This window comes from Saccopteryx bilineata, chromosome 5, assembly GCF_036850765.1.
Source record: "Saccopteryx bilineata isolate mSacBil1 chromosome 5, mSacBil1_pri_phased_curated, whole genome shotgun sequence".
Lineage (NCBI taxonomy): Eukaryota > Metazoa > Chordata > Mammalia > Chiroptera > Emballonuridae > Saccopteryx > Saccopteryx bilineata.
In genome coordinates this window covers 177,687,349-177,707,845 of record NC_089494.1, presented here as the reverse complement: position 1 = coordinate 177,707,845, position 20,497 = coordinate 177,687,349, and the positions used below count along the sequence as shown (strand labels likewise).

At 35.9% G+C, this 20,497-nt stretch overlaps 1 protein-coding gene across 2 annotated transcripts in view; it reads right to left on the bottom strand.

Moving 5' to 3' along the window:
* The window catches only part of CENPE (centromere protein E), a 65,535-nt gene that overhangs the window by 16,734 nt on the left and 28,304 nt on the right, over positions 1-20,497 (bottom strand). Inside the window, exons 19-37 of one of the 2 annotated variants that reach the window (XM_066280982.1) lie at positions 19,283-19,405; positions 19,033-19,198; positions 18,224-18,378; positions 17,221-17,535; positions 16,853-17,113; positions 16,571-16,729; positions 14,559-14,843; positions 14,270-14,428; positions 13,739-14,017; positions 13,488-13,640; positions 13,051-13,317; positions 12,287-12,445; positions 11,823-12,104; positions 10,299-10,583; positions 9,329-9,487; positions 7,684-7,791; positions 4,795-5,013; positions 1,724-1,921; positions 830-1,033 (exon numbers count right to left, since the gene is read on the bottom strand). In XM_066280982.1, coding sequence (XP_066137079.1) covers positions 830-1,033; positions 1,724-1,921; positions 4,795-5,013; positions 7,684-7,791; positions 9,329-9,487; positions 10,299-10,583; positions 11,823-12,104; positions 12,287-12,445; positions 13,051-13,317; positions 13,488-13,640; positions 13,739-14,017; positions 14,270-14,428; positions 14,559-14,843; positions 16,571-16,729; positions 16,853-17,113; positions 17,221-17,535; positions 18,224-18,378; positions 19,033-19,198; positions 19,283-19,405 — 3,936 coding nt within the window. The remainder of the gene's footprint in view (positions 1-829; positions 1,034-1,723; positions 1,922-4,794; positions 5,014-7,683; positions 7,792-9,328; positions 9,488-10,298; positions 10,584-11,822; positions 12,105-12,286; positions 12,446-13,050; positions 13,318-13,487; positions 13,641-13,738; positions 14,018-14,269; positions 14,429-14,558; positions 14,844-16,570; positions 16,730-16,852; positions 17,114-17,220; positions 17,536-18,223; positions 18,379-19,032; positions 19,199-19,282; positions 19,406-20,497) is intronic. The other variant, XM_066280983.1, reaches the window with a different exon arrangement.

Here is a 20,497-nt window from a genome sequence, read left to right as displayed (position 1 = left end):
TTTATTTACTAATTTGCTAGTCAACAAATTAGATTAGTTATGCATTAAAATTATCTATGTTTCAATTCGATTTAAATAGTTTCCTGAGGAAATCAAAGTGTTGGAAAAGAACTACCTAGACACATGAAATATAAAACCAATCTTAAAAGCTATATACTGTAGCTCCCTTTGCTCAATTTTACATATAAGAAGCAACTTTCTGATTACCATACATTTTATCATAGATGAAGTAGGAATTACTTCAGAAAGCATAATATTCTGATCAATAGAAGTACAAAAATTTAATAAACTAACCTTATGAAATGCTGGCTCTTATGAATCTATTAGGGCCGATTACTTGGGAACAATGAAACACATTTTTGAACCTCAAGTTGAAGGACAGTGCATATGACAGTGACTCACTGAGGTGAAAAGCCCATGAGGCTTTGTTAAGGTAGCTGGCCAGGCTTGTCTGTGACTGCACCCGGGCTCATGCCTGACCTTGTCTGAGGATACCTAGGGAAAAAAGGCTCCATTCCTACAGAAGCAGTGTACACTGAGGAGGGAAAAGAGAGTGGCAAGAGGATTCAAGACTTCAGAAGTGGAAATTGATGAGTATAAACTCAAATTTTGTTACCTTCTTTACAAGTATGAGTTGATATATGTAACTATCTTAAGGAAGCATAATATGTTAGAGGAAGTGGTTATTTTTTTCACAAAGCATATATAAATAAATGAAAGAAAACATACTTAAAACCCAGTTGCTTAAGTCTTTTTAAGAATGAGGTAGAAAAATGAAAGCAAGCAACAACAGAAAGAATGAGGTAGCATAATAAAAATTACTACTTACAATTATTCTGTTATTATAGAACTTATTCACTTGAAAAATCCTATCGTTTTCTTCCTGTATGCCACTTTTAAGCTTTTCTATATCAAAATGAGTATTCAACCAATCTTCCAAAAACTGCGTCATTTCCTTCCTATTACTTAGTACTTGCTGAAATTCAGTCTTTATGCTGTGGAAGTCACTTTCTGAAAAATCTTTGAGAATTTCCTGTGTTAAAAAACAAGCATTGAATTGCATGAACATCAGAAAAATTTTTATGTAAATTATGATGAAAAGGGGAAAATATCTTATTGAACTCTCAATATTTCCAAGGTAAAATAGTTATAGTTACTTTAATTTTATAAGAAATAAAATTCTAACTTAAGACTTTATTCTAGTTATTTGAATAATAAAGTATTGGTAGTACAGGCTATATAACAGAGAGGCACACCCACAACTTCTGCCTGTTAGAATTACAACTCGATAAAACTATAAATCTGTGACCCATAATTACAATATGTGAAATGCTTCTTGATGAAACTTCTCTGTTCATATAGCAGGCTTTACATGTGAGTTAGGAATTAGATGCTGCCTCACACTTCTGGATGAGGGGAGGACACTCCATATGGAGCTGATGCAATAAAAATGTTTCTGACTCCTAGTCATAGGTCTAGGAAGTTTCAGAAGGCATTTAGAAACTTATTCTGGGGTCTCACGAATTCCCAATTGTTGGTATTAGCAAAGTTCTGGAAGGAGGCTGCTCTATTACTTGGTACTCTTTCACATTGGGCCGGTTGTTGTTCTGCAGCTTATTTTTAATTTTGGGTAAATGAAAACGCCTCTAAGCACATGAAAAGGTACCTTTCTACTTGACAAAAAGGCTTAAACTCTAATTAAACTGTTGAAGATAAGTTATACCTCAATATGTAGATCCACCTTCTGCCTCAATTTGAGGTCCCTTAATTCTCTGGATGGTACATCATAACCGTGTGGAAGGTTCTGAAGTTGAATTAGCAGTTCATTCTGCTTTTCCACTTCATCAACAAAAGCCATTTCAAATTTATTGATAGATTCGTGTTGCTCTTTCTTTATCATTATAACATTGTTTAACACATACTTGCAGAGAAACAAACAAATTGGGAAATTAAACTTTAACACACTTAGAGGATGTTTTAAACTCTCAAGAGTAAAGGTGGGAGGGACGGCATCTCATTTATTCATATCCTCTCAAAGGGGAAGGGCCTCTCTCCATTCCCACTTTCTCCCCTCAGCATCTTGGGAGAGTAACTTCTGGTTCCGTATTTCTGACTTCCTACTGCATAATAGTCATGCATGCCTTAAAAATACCACAGATTCAATGTTTAAGATGTAACATAATCTTTTCCCCCTAAAACCTCAGCTTTATTGCCCCGTTTTTGGTTAATTATATCACTAACCACCCAGGTTTCCCAGTTGATACTCATTTTCAACATCCCCTTCTGCCTATCTTGGTTGGATAACCAATATGCATGTGCCATGCCTCAAGATTTGTCAAACATATTTAGATGTTTGGCTTCAAGTTGACAATAATTTGAATGCCGTAAATTCCATGGTCATCATGAATCCATTCTGGATATCTGATTGTCAGGATCTGTGAAAGACTATCAGAACCCAGAACCTGGGCGATTTAACTAGGTAGGGCAGACACCTGCTCCCTACTTCCTCAACTTCCACCATTCATAACCTCTCATAATTTGGCCTCTTCCTTTCCCACTCAACTAAAAACTGCTCTGATAAAGGTCACCAATGAGCTCTATTATGAACAAGTTGAGGGGATTTCTTCAGTCTCTATTCTGCTGTCTGAATTATTTGACATAGTTTCCTCTACTGACCTGAGTGATTGAACTTTTGTTTGGTTCATTCCTGCCTCTGACATTTCCAACCTCAAACCCATGTTTTGCTCTCTTTTCTGCTACTGTCTCTTGAAAACTTATCTCTTCCAGTCCTTTCTTACCCCAAGGCTTGTATTCCTCTATTATGCTTTCTGGGTAACCTTACACATATAGTATTATCCGTCACCTATATGCTAATGAATCCCAAATCTTTATGATTAGTCCTGACAAACCTGAGCCTTACAGCTAAATACTGTGAGCCCTGAGAAAGGCACATACTAAGAAGGGCCCCTCATGGCTAACTGGGCTTAAATTTTTAGAAAGCTGAACCTAGCAACCATTTCTATACAGGGGGCCTCGCATGCAAACTGCACTTCACAAGAAGCCTGCACTGAACTACCTGCCTTCACTGTGTTTCTGCCACCTGAGTCAGCCCTTATAAGGGAATCCTGTTTCAACCAAGAGGATAGAGGCTTTCCCCATCCAATCAAAACAACACAGATCCAGTCAATCAGAGGCTCTATTCTAACCAATCAGGTTGGTGTCTTTTGGGCCAATCAAAGGATTGTGAGGATTTGGAGCCCTTATTTGTATGAAGACAAACCAAATAGGGGCCAGGGGCAGAGATTTCTTCCCATATAAGCCAGCTCCCTTCTGGCTCTGAGAGTGCATTTCCCTTTCCACTGAAGACTGAAGATTGCATCTCCTTGAATGAGCTGAAACACAGAAGCTGTCTATCCAAAGCATGGTGCAGCAGACCAGCGCAGGGCAGGGTGAATGGAATGGCGTGGTGCAGAGCAGAGCTGTCCAGCTGGAGAGGGGCCTGGCTGCAGAGCTGCTCTATAGCTGTGCTGTTTTCACAGTTGTGCTATATCACAGCTCAGCTGTTCTGCACTGAATTGGTGCTAATGATCATTAGTCAACAATGCTTACCGAGTTTCTCTTCTTGGATGTTCAACACAGGTATTTCTATCTCAAAACATCACAGAGTAAACAACTGATCTCTCTTCCTGCCTTATCCGCCTGCTCCTCTTCCTTTTTCCCCACTAATCTAGCTTTCCACTAACCACAAACTTGGCTAAGCAATTTCCATTATATCTCAAATGGACAACTGTAACTGCCTTTCTCTTCTTTCTACCACTAGGCTTATCTCCTGCAAACTCATTTCTTCTTTATCTGTAGTGAAGTATGTAAAAGAGCAAGCAGATCATGTTACTGGCACCACTTAAAATAAACGCCCCCTGGCTCCTCATTATCTGCAAAATGAGCTCCATCTAAGCCCGGGGTCCCCAAACTACGGTCGCCACATGCAGCCCTCGCCTCCCTGAGCCCATTTATCTGTGGCCGCACTTCCGGAAGGGGCACCTCTTTCATTGGTGGTCAGTGAGAGGAGCATAGTTCCCATTGAAATACTGGTCAGTTTGTTGATTTAAATTTACTTGTTCTTTATTTTAAATATTGTATTTGTTCCTGTTTTGTTTTTTTACTTTAAAATAAGATATGTGCAGTGTGCATAGGGATTTGTTCATAGTTTTTTTATAGTCCGGCCCTCCAACAGTCTGAGGGACAGTGAACTGGCCCCCTGTGTAAAAAGCTTGGCGACCCCTGTTCTAAGCTTTATTCCTTGAGTCTGTCTTCCAGTATAGTCTTACATTTTTAAACTTTTTTTCTGGTGTGTCATATGAGCTGCACATGCTTCTGTCACTGCACTATTCTCTATTTGCCTCACCTACTAGACTAGGAAATATTTAGATGTTAATCATACCTGTCTCTGGAGCACCATTTTTATTTATTTTTTTAAACACCTTGTCACACCACCAATTGAAGCAAAACAACATAACCTGCTACTGCTTCACCCAAAAGTGGTATTATTCTCGGGAACCTTAATAGTGTCTAGGCCCTGAGGCAGAGTGCAAGTTTTGCTGAATGACTAGATCCTAGGTGCATTGCGACTCTTGCACATACTATTCTTAGACACACGTTATCTTCAATTCAGTCAGCAGTACATACACTAAGTAGTAAATACACCACCAACTTGCAAAGCAGGACTTAACACACTGAAGTTTGTAACCAAAATTTATAACAGTATTTCCAAAGATATTACTAAAAAGATATTACCTTAAGATTCTTCATGACTCTGTAGAATTCCATGGAACACCTTTGGTTTACAGTGAGAAGTTTTTGAATCTGTTTGGTCTGTGGATATGGAAGTGAGAGGTTTGCTTTTATTTTAACCGAAAGCTCTTTTTGGGTTTCAATCTCCTTCTCCAAGACAAGAGACGATCTATGTAAGAATTCATAATCATTATCCATCTCTGAGTATCTCTTCAGAAGCTCCTAAAAAATATTAAGAATTCATTCAATTTAACAAATGATTCTAATTTAACAAAATAAGTAGTTCTAGCCTTAGAATTGTAACAAAACTTATGCTTTAACATTTTCTGTAGAGAGTAATAAATTATGACCATTGTGTTTAAACAAAACAAAAGGAAACTGAAATTATTGATATTTGGATTATACAAATAACATAATTATTGTGAAAGTTTAAAAAACTTAAACATAACAAAGAAAACCTGAAATAACCATTTTTATCTTCTTGATATTCTCTTTAAGTCTTTTGAACATTTCATCATCTGAATGAGCATTTACAAAGTCTGAATTAAATCTAATATGTATTGTAGCTCAGTGCTGCATGCTGGCTACGTCTACACTAAGCAGTGTAAGTTAGGTAAAACAAGTGACCCGGACTCAAACTAGCTGTTTGCTAGCTTGGTATACAGCCTCCCACACCTTTCCATCTGCCTACAATTTTAGTTTCCTAAGCTCTCACAGCGTTCTCCACCACGTCTTGACTAGGGAAATCACTGAGAGAGACATTTTCCCAGCCACAGAAATGAAGATTATAATAGCTGCCATCAAATTTCCTAGAGGAATCAAGAAAAATATTTCCTACTATGTGTATCTATGTAACCTATAAAATATACACACGTTATGTTAAAAGAAACCAAATTATATTTGTAGAAATGCTTCCATGCCCAAGTTTTAAACTTAAATTTGGTTTCAAATCCTGATCTACTAACTCACTAGTTATGTGATCCTGGAAACCACTAAATTTCCTCTCTCAACTTCAGCTTCTTTATTGATATATGGAGCAATAAAACCTATCTCATGAGGTAAAACACCAAATATAGTGCCCTAGCATGAGGTAGATACTCAAGAAACCTGGGCCCATAGCTCAAGTGATAGAATCATATAATAAATAACACACTTAGTTCAGGGTGCTAAACAACAGACCAAGGGGCTTCTGACAGTAATGAGCTCTCTTTTCCATAATTTAAAAAAAGCTAGACAGATGCTCAGTAATCTGGGCTGCCTACAGAGGGGATTCTTGCCTTTGGCCTTATGATAAATCACATTATGGTATGGAACATTCAGTCATTAGTACTTTTAATGCATACGTACTTAATGCTGTCAGGAATGTGCTAAACCAGTGGTCCCCAATCCCCGGGCCGCGGACCGGTACTGGTCCGCAGAGAAAGAATAAATAACTTACATTATTTCCATTTTATTTATATTTAAGTCTGAACGATGTTTTATTTTTAAAAAATGACGATTCCCTCTGTTACATCCGTCTGAGACTCACTCTTGACGTTTGTCTTGGTCATGTGCTACATTTATCCATCCCACCCTAAAGGCCGGTTCGTGAAAATATTTTCTGACATTAAACTGGTCCGTGGCCCAAAAAAGTTTGGGGACCACTGTGCTAAACACAAAATGTCTTTAAGGGATCTTGCATTCTAATGGGAGACAGTAAACCTTGTAGGTTTCACTATCAACATACAGACTCCAGATAGATCATGTCTCTCATGTGGCCAAAACTCTGTGGTGGATCTCCATCTCTCTCAGTAAAATCCAAAGTATTTTTAAGTCCCCTCAGCCTGCCTCCTCCCCACTAAATCTCTGACTTCATTTCTTACTAGCTTTCTTCTTTCGTGATGTTCCTGTCCCACCTGGCAGGCTTGGCACAGGAGCTTTGTATTGCTGTTCCCCTGCCTACACTTCTCGTCCCCCAGACACATGGATAGCTCAATCCTTCACCTCTTTCAGGTACTCGCTCAGATATCATCTTTCCAGGGAGGCCCTAAAACCACAGCTGCCGTTGTTTTTTTAGGTATGTATATATGCACACACACAGAGCTGAACCAGAAAGTTTAGAAACATATTGAGTATTATTTTTTTTTAATTTTTAAATTTTATTTTATTTATTCATTTTAGAGAGGAGGGAGAGAGAGAGACAGACAGACAGACAGACAGACAGGGGGGGAGGAGCTGGAAGCATCAACTCCCATATGTGCCTTGACCAGGTAAGCCCAAGGTTTTGAACCGGTGACCTCAGCGTTTCCAGGTCGAGGCTTTATCCACAGCGCCACCACAGGTCAGGCCGAGTATTATCTTTTCATTTCTCTGATTGCACAGATCAGTAATTTTCTAACTTTTTCATCTCGTGGCACACATAAACTTTTCATATGGCTAAAATTTTGCAGCACATCAAAAAATACTATGAAAATCACTGCCACAGACCTTTGAAGGGTACCAATAATGATTTAAAAAATTTTTTTTAGATTTTATTTATTTATTTTAGAGAGGAGGGAGAGAGAGAGAGAGGAGGAGGAGGAGGGGGAGGAAGCATCAAGTCCCATTAGTGCAGCGGTTCTCAACCTGTGGGTTGGGACCCCGGTGGGGGTTGAACGACCAAAACACAGGGGTCGCCTAAAGCCATCGGAAAATACATATTTATTATACATTTTTAAATTTTCCGATGGCTTTAGGCAACCCCTGTGTTTTGGTCGTTCGACCCCGACCCACAGGTTGAGAACCGCTGCATTAGTGTCTTGACCAGTGAAACCCAGGGTTTTGAACTGGCAACCTCAGCATTCCAGGTTGACACTTTATCCACTGCGTCACCACAGGTCAGGCTGATTTGTACTTTTAACAAGGAGCACTTACTTTTATTTTAAAGCACTTTTCTCTCAGGCTTTCTGTAAGGTGCTCTTTTCCATCACACTGTAAGTTTTTTTCACATTTTACTACTTCTTTGTGGTTCTGTTGGTCCTGCTTTGACACAAAGAAAGAAATAAGGCTTTAGTTATAACTACATCCAAAGCTAATATCTACTTACACTTTTTCAATTACATGCTATATATCAAGTTTCAATAATGAAATTAAACATTACAATTTGTAATTTAAAAGCAATGCTAAAAATGGTCAGAAAATGAATGGTAGTACCACTAAGTCTTTTGTGAGTGACCCCACAAAACATTGAGAAAATATAATGGGGGAACCATGTATGTTTTGGAAATAGAAATTGTTTCTGCAATCTCCACAGTTGAAAATTAGGTTTTCGATTACGTCTGGTTCCTACTTTTCCATATCTGTGAATAAGAATCATTGCTGTCAATTAAGCATAGCAGCAAAACCATCTGTACAATGTTTGGTGTTTAAAGCCCTACAAATATATCCTTCCCAAACCTTGGAATAGAAAAATCCTATCTTGTATTTTGTATTTCTGTATAAAACATTTTCTCCCATTGGTTTCTCTTGTTCACTATAGTACCTAAAAGAATGACTGTTCAATAAAATATCTGTTGAGTGATTGAAATCTCTTTATAAATTTAGTTAGGGTCAATATAAAGATGACTCCCAAATGTCTGATATTTTTATTGATATTACAAATGAGTTTTCCACTTTATTCTGTTATTAAAATATGAAAATGAAAAACATTTTTAATAGACCTCATACAATTTTTTGTCTGAATTTTTTTAGATATTCAATTTCAACAGTCATACTAGAACAATTTTTCTTTGTATTCACCTAAGTCTCTTCTGACTTTATTAACAAGAGCCTATGTCTAAAACTCTTGTGTTGAGGTAGTGAAATGTAATATTTAATCTTTTACAAATCTAATTCTTCAAATATTTCTCCATTGAGATTATTTCTTGATTTTAAAACTTTAAAAAAGTTTAGCCTTTTAAAAAAAGCTAAAAAGTTATAGTAATAGTTTACCCATTACCTTTTGTTGTTTATAGGCATTTTCAGAAAAACAACAACAAAAATTATTGCTACCCTTTTTAAAAAAGCTTGATTCTTATAAATAGTTACTAGGTAGGGGAAGATTCTGAACTCACTCTAGCTATCATTTTTCTTAAGGTTTCTCGGAATTGGTCTCTTTCCATTTTGAGAGACTCTTTTATCCTCCATAGCTCATCTCTCTCCTCAGCTACAATTCTTATTTCTTCAAGGCTTTCATGAAGTTTCTTAGTCAAGTGTAAGTTATCCATTTCCACACTTTGCACAGATAAATTTCGAGCCTCAAACTGCTTCTTTAACTGTTCCATTTCACTCATTTTTTTATGAATTTTATTGATACTTTCTTTCATGGTAAGTAGTTGAAACTCTTTTGTCTGAAGCTCTTGGATCTTGAGATAATTATAAAACAAGTTAGAATGCAAACAGAATTCCTTCAAGGAAGAAAACTAGTATCTATTATATTTGAATACACACACACACACCTATGTCTACATATCTGTATCTACATCCTCTCCCATTTCACAAATGATTTTGGACACTCCCAAAAGAACAAAACAACACGTACCTTTTTCTGTAAATCATCCTTTGATTGATTTAAATCCTTTTGAATATTTGAAATCTGAGTTGCTTTCTCTGAAACTCTTTCTCTAAGTTTATCAATAGTTTCTTGGTGCTCTTTCAAATGCACACAAGCAATTTTTAGTTCTTGTTGTGTTTCCAGTTCCTTTATTATTAGAGAAAATTGAGAAATGATGAAATAAAAAAATGCTATCTTTTCTTAATGAACTAGTTAAGCTCTTTAAAAATGCATGCTTATAGTTAAAAACAATCCTCATTCCAACACTAACTAGAATACCGCGGAAGGATATAAAATAAAAGTTCCTGTGCCGAGCCTCACCCATCCCAGCCCTGCTACCTGTTCACTCTGCTACTTACTTTTCACCTTCCATACCATTTGGACATTTTTCTACATCAGGATCACATGCCCCATTCTTAGACTTAGTATTTCATTACACAGATGACTCTCCCTTAGCCAGTGACTAACTGGTGGACATTCAGATTGCAATGTTCTTTTTCTTTCTGCCCAACTGTGTGAACACAGTGGTAGGATAAATCTGTAGGAGTGGAATTGCCGTAGCAAATGCATATGCTGATTTTTTTTTTTAGATTTTTTTTTCTTAATTTTTTTAAAATTCATTTTAGAGAGGAGAGAGAAGGGGAGAGAGAGAGACAGAGAGAGAGGAGAGAGAGACAGAGAGAGAAGGTAGGGAGGAACTGGAAGCATCAACTCCCATATGTGCCTTGACCAGGCAAGCCCAGGGTTTCAAACCAGCGACCTCAGCATTTCCAGGTTGACGCTTTATCCACTGCGCCACCACAGGTCAGGCCTGATAAATTTTTAATAAGATATTATCACACTGTCTTCCTAAAAAATTGTATGTAACATTGATTTTCACCAACAGTATCACTTATTTTCAAAGAAAAAAATCTTTTGCATTGAAAACATGTCCTGAATAGAAAGGAGCGCAACTCACTCTAGCTATGGTTTCCTGTAGGTCTGCCTTGAGTTGGTCTTTTTCCAGTTTGAGACTCTCTTCCACTCTCCTTAGATTATCTCTTTCTTCCATTACGGACTTCATTTCTTCCAAGTTTTCATGAAGTTTCTGAGCCATATTTAAGTTCTCCATTTCCAGTTTATTCAGAGTTAAACTTAGGGATTTGAGTTGTTTCTTTAATCGTTCCATTTCAGACATTTTCTGTGTCTCACTGACATCTTTTAACTTCAAGAATTGATGTTCGTTTCTCTTAAGTTCTTGGATCTTAAGATGATCATAAAATAACGTTAGGATGCAGATGGTTTTTAAGGGTAGGATAAAGAAGTTTTTGATTTAAGACAACAGTTTTCCCACGTTACTCTTATGACTACTCCACATAATTCCACATACAATTATTCTGAGGAATGATAAATGTGTTTTATTCTTAAGCGTATAGTTCTATTACTCTTAACATACATCTGTGCACTTACAACTCAGACTAAAACATAGAACCTTTATAAAACTTCATAAAGTTGTTAGATATCTCATCCTATAACCATTCTTCTGACTTTTCTCATCCTAGATGAGTTTTGCCTGCTTTTGATCTTATAAATCACAATGAATTTATTCATTCTCCTGTGGATAGGCATTTGAGTTGTTTTCATTTGTTCTCTATTATGATAGGAGCTTTTATGAACATTCTTGTACATACCTTTATGTTGAAGTATGTACTCTTTTCTCTTAGGTACATATCCAAGGAGTTGAAGTGGTAGGCCATAGGCAGGTATATGTTAAGTGTTATTAAAAACCACCAAGCTGTTTCCCAATGTGGCTAAACCATTTTGCATCCTCAATGGATGTTAGACACAAATAAAGCAGGTATCTAATTAAAGCCCCCCCATATCTTTTCTTGTAATTTAGTGTTTAAATTTTCTGAAGCCATTTCCATATTTGATAGTTCATCTGTCTTCTTAGAAACAATCCATCTGAGTCATCAATAGATTCCTGGTGCTTCTTCAGATGCACGGGAGCAATTCTTAGTTCCTTGTTTCCGAGATTCTTGATCATTACAGAAATTTTAAGAACAGTGACGTATCTTAATGTTAACCAGTATTTTTTTAATGAAAGTGATGTTTTCTTAGTAAAAATAATAAAACTATAACTCACTCTACATTTTATTGTTAGAAAGTTATAAGCTTTTCATCTTCTGTCCTCCCCTCCCCACAACTATCTCTGACTCTCCAGAGGCAAACACATTTACTATTCTATAGCTTGCTAGTCCCACTAAGATTATTTTGGGATTTCAAATTAGAACACTCAAATATATTTATTTTTTTTACCTGTTGCATAGTATTCTGACACACTGCTTATCTTTATCCAGTTTCCTTCTGATTGACATTTAGGTTGTTTCCCAATTTTTATTATAAATTATTACAATGAACAACACTGTGGTTTGTGTATGTTTATCTCAAAGAAGGGTTCATTCCTGTCAGAAAAACACATTTCCGCACCAGGAAGACTTACTTTGGCTTCTGTTTCTCTCAGGCTTTCTCTAAGCCAGTCTCGCTCCGCTTTGAGGGTTTCCTCTGTTCCCTTCAGGCTATCTCTTTCCTTAGTAACACCTTTTATTTCTTCAAGGCTTTCTTGAAGTTTCTGAGTCAACATTAACTTCTCTGTTTCTATACATTCCAAGACTGAATTCTGGGCCTCCAATTGTTTCTTCAGTTGCTCTGTTTGATATATATTTTCCCTGAGATCATCTTTTACCTTAAGAAGTTGATGTTCTTTCTTCTGAAGTTCTTGGATCTTGAAATAATTATACAATAAATTAAGATATAGACAGATATTGATAAAAAGCTAAACAATTATTTCTAATTATGTATATAAGTCTCTACTTGTCCTCAATTTTAGGCTAATTCAAATCTTGTTTCATTGCACAAAAGATTTGATTCAAAATGATATTTAGGTAACAATTTAAAAAGAAATACCTGTACTTCTAAGGCATTATTTTTGTTTTCTAAATCAATTTGCATATTTGATATTTTATCTGTCTTTTCAGAAACAATCCTTCTGAGTTCATCAATAATTTCCTGGTGCTCCTTCAGATGTCTATGAGCAATTCTTAGTTCTTCCCGTTTTTCCAGGTCCTTTATTATTAGAGAAAGAAAAATAATATATTCAGAGTAATACAATTCAAACTATATGTAGAAAAGCACAGGGTAAGAAGTAAAAATTCCCCTCCCTCCTTATGCCTCCTAATGGTCACCCTCTAAATGATTTTCAAGTATTAATAAATGCTAGATACACTGTTCTACAATTTCTTCTTTTCCCTACCAGGATACTTCCAAACCAGCACTTAGCTCGACCTCATTCTTTATCTGTGGACTAGTACTCCCCGTTCTGAATGTGCTGCGCTTCTTTAACCAGTCCGCTGCTACTGGATAGTTAGAATTATCTACTTGTTTGCTTTATTTTGTTATCGCAACTTGTTGCAATGAATATCTTTCTACAAATGCATTTGCACAATTATGCTAATGTGTACAGAATAGTTCCAACTGAACTTTTTGGGTCAATGACTAAACTTATTAAAATATTTGGAAGATATGAACAAATATACCTCCTTCCTCCTTCAACTTTCCCCAAGGTTGGACCAGTTTTAGACTCTCACCAACCCATGGTTCTTTTGGGACACAACATCCCATTTACTAGATGGAGAAAGACGGTGACTCACTCTAGTTACAGTTTTGCTTACATTTTCCTTGAGTTGGTCTCTCTCTATTTTGAGAGCCTCCTCCCCACTCCTCAGGTCATCTCTTTCTTTTGTAACAGATCTCATTTCTTCAAGGTTGTTGTGGAGTCTCTGAGTTAACTTTATGTTCTCCATTTCTAGGCTTTCCAGAGTTGACTTTTGGGTTTCAAGTTTCTTCTTTAAGTGTTCCATGTCATCTGTTCCTTCCTGGGTCTCATTTACAGCTTTCATTTCAAGCAGCTGATGTTCCTTTTGCTGACATTCTTGAACCTGAGAAAATCATACAATAACAAGTTAGCGCATAGACAGAGTTTTTAGAAAAAAGGAGATTTATTTCTAAGTCAATCATTTTCACATTTGGTTTAATGAATGTCGTTTTCTTTTATAGGGATATAAGGGACATCATGTGTAATACTGTTTTGCAACTTAACGAGACCTACCTTTTCCCACAATTCAGCCCCTGAATGTACTGAATCGCTCTGGATATTTGTTCCTTGATCTGCCTTCTCTGAAACATTCCTTGTACTGACAGTGTCTTGGTACTTCTTCAGAAGAATGTAAGCAGTGTTTAGTTCCTCTTTAATCTTCTGCCCCTATATGATTGGAGCAAAATGAGTAAAATAGTGAGCACTGTCGTTATCACTTTAACCTTACTTTTGTATCTAAAAAATAGCAGAAGAGGAAAACTTACTTCAGCTACAATTTCTTCATTGTTTTCTCTGAGTTGGTCTCTCTCCATTTGAAGGGCCTCTTGCACCCTTTTCAGTTCATCTCTTTCTTTAATTATAATTTTTATTTCTTCTTGACTTTCCTGAAGTCTCTCAGTTAGCTTGAGCCTCTCACTGTGTAGTAATGAATCTTTGGCTTTGAGTTGCTCCTTTAATTGTTCTAGTGCATTCATTTTTTCCTGAATCTCACTGATTTCTTTGACACAAATAAATTGTTCCTGTTTCTCTTGAAACTCTAGTATCTTAAAAAAATAATAATAGCCAAAAATATATACATATATGCATAAAATGTTTATATATGTGTGGATAGGTATATACATGGATTTATGTTTGTTTTGTGCATATGCATGTACACATATATATGCATATGATAAAAGACCCAGTACACTCTCCAAAACAATTTAGTATGTAAACAGAAATAGTCTGCAGTCTTTGGAATTCAGTTAGCTTCCTCCCTCAGGTCTTCCCCCCATTGCTCCTCTCCCCCAACTTACCTTTTCCTGTAATTCATCACTGGCTGTTTCGAATTCCCTTTGAGAGCTTGATAGTTCATTTTCTCTCTCTGAAAGATTGACTCTCAGCTTATCAATAGTTTTTTCCTGTTCTTCCAGGCAATAATGAGCAACTTTAAGTTCCCCTTCAGTTTCTAGGTGCTTTATTAATAGAGGAAATTAACCATTATGCACTAATTCATTTTTCCAAAAGTTTAGTGTCTACAAAAATATTTGCTTACAAAATGCTTAACCCCCCCCCCCCAAACACGAGGAAAAGAATGCTACATACTTCAGCTACGACTTCTCCCCTGTTTTCTTTGAGTTGGTCATTTTTGGATGGAAGCAGCAGCCTCTGTAGGTCATCTCTCTCCTTTGCTATAGATTTCATTTCTTCGTGACTTTCTTGAAGCCTCTCAGACAACTTGAACTTTTCCATTTCTAACCTTACCAGTGCTGACTCTTTAGCTTGGAGTTGCTCCTTCAATTGCTCCATCTCACTAATTATTTTCTTAGTCTCATTGTCTCTTTCCTTCTTAATAAAGGACTGTTCTTGTATGTCTTGAGACTCTTGGATCTTAAGAGAATCATAAAACAATTCAGTTAATATCCAAAGGTACTTTATTTTAGGGAAAAGGAATCAGGACACTTTCTAAAACAAGTAAATCAGGATTGAATGGTTCATTTACAGAGCCATCTTCCCACTTCCCCGTTATTTAGATATTTAGCACTTATTTACTGAGGGGTCAACTGTGATGTCAGTGCACTATTAGAGGCTGCAGATAAAACAGGAAATGAGACTTACAGCATCACTCCCTTTTTGAGACAGTAGGGGGTGGGGAGGAGTAGACATTATGTCAGATCTCACCAGAGAACAGTAGTGGGTATTAGTGGGAAACCCAACCTACCCTGAGTGGTTGGGAGGAGAGGTGGGTCTGGCAATACTGCAGGCAGAAGACCAGAATATCTGGAAGCCATGAGATGAGGAGAGCAACAGATGAGAGCTGCTGGAGCATGATGAGCAGGAGGAGAAGCCTGGCCAGGTCTGGGACCCAGGGTTTTAAGAAGAAAAGGGTTTAAAGGGTTTTAAGAAGAAAAGATTGCCTGAACTCAGACTGAAGAATAAATTAGAGAAGAATAAGAATGAATGTGGAGAGATCAGTTAGGAGACCACTGAAGAAAGCGAGGGAAAGAAAGAATAGAGGCCTGGACTACGGTACTGGCAATGTGGAGAGAAAAGCAGGGAGACTTCACATGCATACACCTCAGAATCAGCAAGGTCTGGTATTTGGATTTTAGAGTAAGTGGGGAGGGAGAGATGGTAGCGGATGATAGCCAGATTTATGACGGAATCAATGAGGAATATAGGAATGCCTTATGAGATGCTGAAGGAATAGACTTAAATGAAGCCCTAAACTCCAAAGTAACTACTAGAGATGGGACATTTAATGGGGGTAATTAGATTAAATGAGATCGTAATTGTGGGGCCCTTATCCAACAGGACTGATGTCCTTTAAGAAGCGGCAGAGATACCAGACATGGTCTCAGCTTAAGTGCACAGGTCATGTGAAAATGCACAAAAATGCACCATCTGCATTCCAGAAAGAGGCCTCTCCAGAAACAGAATTTCAGGTACCTTAATCTTGTACTTCTAGACTCTACAACTAGAAGAATATAACTTTCTGCTATGTTAGCCACCCAGTCTATGATATTTGGTTATGGCAATTGTAACAACCTCCCTTTAAAAAAAACCATCATTAGCATCCTAGCCTTTCTTGAGTAATAATTAAACAGTAAAGCAGTTACTCTCCTAAGGTCTCAAGAAAAAATGAACCATACTATCTAAAATGAATAAAAGATTTAAGTACCTAAGAGTAAAATTATGGCCGAAGACCTAGAAATAGACATAAGATACACACATTGATTTCACATTGAATTCTAAACAAGTTTAGTATACAAAATCTGACATAAAATATTTTAGCCATAATAAGTAACAAGCACTAGATCTTTTTTACATTCCTAGAAAGCAGAATGGCTTTTTGAAAATGTTTAAAGTATATCAAGCCTCAGAAAATATCAGCTCAAAGTTTGAACCAATGTCTTTTGCCCTTTCCTTTTCAAATTGGTTATAAGCATATTTGAAGTTATTTAGAAGATGTTAGGGTAAAGTTTATGAATTATTGTTAGTTGTCACCACTGTCCATAATGAACAAGCTTGAGATTACCATCCTGTATTTAAGTGTTTGAGGTTAAGGAGAAAACTCGTATATAAATATATGAAAACTTTGAAGAGGAACTCTTTACCTCTTTCTGAGATTCATCCTTAGTTTTTCCTATGTTTTCCTCTATATGGAAATTCTTGGACCCTTCCTCAGAAATTTTCAGTTTTAGTGTGTTAATAGTTTCTTGGTGTTGTTTCAAAGACTCAAGAGCACTTCGCAGTTGTTCTTGGGTGTCTATGTTCTTTGTCAGAGAAATACAATACCATTCCCATGAGAATAAGGTAAAAAAAAAATAATTTTACAGTTTCTACTTGATCAAAATAAAGAGACTCTGAGTTTTCTGTTTAATCAGTCAAAATCTTACCATGCTTACAGTATCCTCAATGTCACTTTTGAGCTGGTCTCTCTCAGTTTGCAGGCTTTCTTGTAGTTGTTTCAAGTCATCCTTTTCTCGGGTTAAGATTTTTACTTCTTCTAAGGTTTGCTGAAGCTTCTCAGTAATCAGTGTTTTCTCCCTTTCCATACTTTGCAGCCTAGAATCTCTACTTTTCAATTGGTCCTTCAGCTCTTCCACTTCATTTAACCTTTCTTGACTCTGCTGAAGTTCTTGGGTTTTGTGAGAAAGCTTTAAAATAAGACAAAGTAAATGTGAAAGGCATTCTGCACCATATATATGGAAGTCAACCCCAAGAAGACTAAAGATCACTTCCCTAGAGGGTATCTTATACCAACCTCTGTCTTTAAAGAATCCAAACTTAAACCAAGTGTTTGAGCTTCTGTAGAGAGATTTTCTATTTCCTGATTTATTCTTGCATTCTCTTCAAGGACCATATTATACTTTTGTTCAAATTCAATATGATAATTTTTAAAATCTTGGAATTCTTGATCCATGGTTTTATAATTCAACTGGGTAGTTGCTAGGTCATTTTTAGTTTTCTCAATTTCTTCAAGTAAATCTTGAATTCTATTATCCTTATGAACTACTTCAGAAAGCAGTTTGTCTTTTTCTGATGTTATTAAATATAGCTCTTCAGATTTATCATTTATCTATATAAAAAAGAATACTTAGCTATGTTAACAATGTATGATCTGTTGAAGCAGGTTTCAGAAGAAAGAAAACTTTCTGCAAAAAGAAACACTGAAATTAAGCAAAGATTTGAGATTTGAGAAAAGGCAATTTTTAAATCACATCTCTTTAACAGTACATTTTTGTTTAACTTTACCATCAAAATACAAATTATTTGTTTAAAATGAGTTTACACAATGGAGTACTATGTGGCTGTGAGGAAGAAGAAAATCTTACCTTTTGCAACAACATGGATGGACCTGGAAACTATTATGTTAAATGAAATAAGCCAGGCAGAGAAAGAAAAATACCATATGACCTCACTCATTTGAGGAATCCAAGGAACAATGTGAACTGAAGAATGGAACAGAGGCAGAGGTGGGATCAAAGGGACCAGAGGGAAAGCGGACAGAGGGAAAGGGGTAAAGAAGATGGGATCAGAGAACGAAAAGAGATTAGTGAAATTATATATACATAACAGCATTATAGAGAACAGGACAGCAAATCCTAGAGGGAAGGGGGGATGGCATAGGGGAAGGGGGTAAAGGGGGGGCTGAGGGGAACATGGGGGTGGGGGGAGATATTTGAATAGATTCGGTGGCATACTTGAATCTATGTAAACACAATAAATTAAAATAATAAAAAAAAACTAAAAATAAATGAGTTTACCTCTTTCCTTAGCATTTCTACTTCTGACGGTAAAGATTTCAATTCTGAGAGCAAATTAACATTTTTATGCAAAGCCTCATTTATTTCAACTTCTTTCTTCAGTTCTTTCTGAAGATCTGTAATCTTTTTTTCCAATTCCAAATTACAGAGCAAATCTAGGATATTTTTGGTAAATTAAATAAAACAGTCTGCAGTTATTGGGTCAATTTAAACTACATATAGTTAAACTTTTAATTAGATTATATAAAATGATTTTAAAAAGAGCTAATGTTGATAAACAGCTAATCTGATTGTTAATACACAGTTTTTATTTTTTAATATTTATTTTATTGACTTTAGAGAGAGAGGAAGAGAGAGAGAGAGACAGGTATATCAATTGTTCCTGTATGTGCCCTGACCAGGAATCAAACAGGCAACTTCTGTGCTTCAGGGCAACCAATTGAGGTACCTGGCCAAGGCTACACAGGTTTTTTTAAAATGTAAGTTTCAGGTACACAGCACCATAATTTGACATCTGTATATCATAAAAAGTAATTATTCCATAGAGGTCTATCCATCACCATACATGTTGATAGTTACTGAATCACCTTTTTCAAGATCAGATCCAGTTTATTTGAGAAGTAATTTTTGACCCTTATGATTTATTTCATGGAAACATTTATACATACTGATACAAATAATATTAGAAGACAGTATTAAGTTATTTAAAGTCAGAGAATAACATATTTTTAACCATTGGAATATAGTTGCAAAACTATATTTCTACATAACGTCAGATTTGCAAAAAGGTAGTCTAAATTATAAAATACCTTTTGGAACTTTGCCATCTATAAGGGAGGTGAGTTTTGTTATTTCATTAAAAGAATATTGTAATTCTTTCTCCAGATCAGTTTGTATTTTTTTTTTTGCCTCCAACTGGCTTTGATAAAACTGATTATCTTTTTCCATTTGTTTGCACACACTTGCAAGTTCTTTCTGTTGAGAGAAACATTGTAAATTTCCAAAAATATATGGATCATTACAAATGCTTTATTATAAATATTGCAAAAATCACTTAACCATTTTCTCTTTCAGCTCCAGATTTTCGCTCCTAAGAAAGGCTGATTCTCTCTTGGCATCAAGGGCTACAGTTTCCGCATCAAGCAGAGTCTGCTCTTTTCGTTTTAAGTCTTCAATGTCTTCCTATACACGTAACAGAAAGGATTTAGTAAAATATAACTTTCTCAGAGTTGGAAAATGTTAACGCACTTTTGTTCAGCTAGCAGGCTAAAGTTCCCGAAGCATTTTTAAGTTTTCTCTAAAACAAGACAGGCAGGTAGTTAATAATAATCAAATTTAAGAATATTAAATCACAAGTTTAAGGGAAAAACAACCCAATAAACACACAATATGGTAAACAGAGATGTGCTGTGGAACTGGCACCCAAAACATGTATAATCATGTTAACCAATTACCCCAATAAATTTCGATTAAAAAAAGAAAAATAGAACATATAAACAGGCAACTCAATGAAGAGGAAAATGCAAACGACCTATAAATATATATATAAAAACTAAAAGCTCACTTTTAGAGTTTAAATTAACCATGTGTCCTTGGCAAAATATTAATGCATAAAACATGAATAAATGAAAGAATAAAATTAATAAAGAAACAATTTTTAAAAAGTGGACAATTCAGCTTGCTTGCTTGCTACTTTCTATCAATCCTGCTCTCCACAATTACATGAAAGCACCTTTCTTACTCCTGGCCTCAGAACACTGAGAATACTTTTAAAAAAGAATCATTTGTCATTAATAGACGGAAACAAAGAGTACTCTGAAAAACTCAAACAAGAACAAAAGAACAACAGAAACCATATTTCTAAAATTCAAGCTAGAAACTGTTACCTTTTTAAAAAGGGTGTTACTAACTAGAATCAAACTGATATTCTCTTGAAGTAATCAGGTGGATTGATAACAAATAGAAAAAAAAATCAATTCCACAGAGATTCAATGTTACCTAATACTATGATCTTCTACCAACTAAAGTCATCTAGAACAAGTTCCTGAAAAATATTCAAACTGTTAAAAAGTTACTTAAATTATAATAATGAGAATACCAGTGAAGTGAAATTAATGACAATGAAAACATAATCAATTACATGCTTTATAGTTAGATACTTGTCAACAGCAACATTAACTGTTTTCCTGAAGATACTGACTATGCACTTCTGTGTGCATTTGCATAAAACAACTGAAAAGTTAAGAACATTTTTAAGTTACTAATTTTTAATGG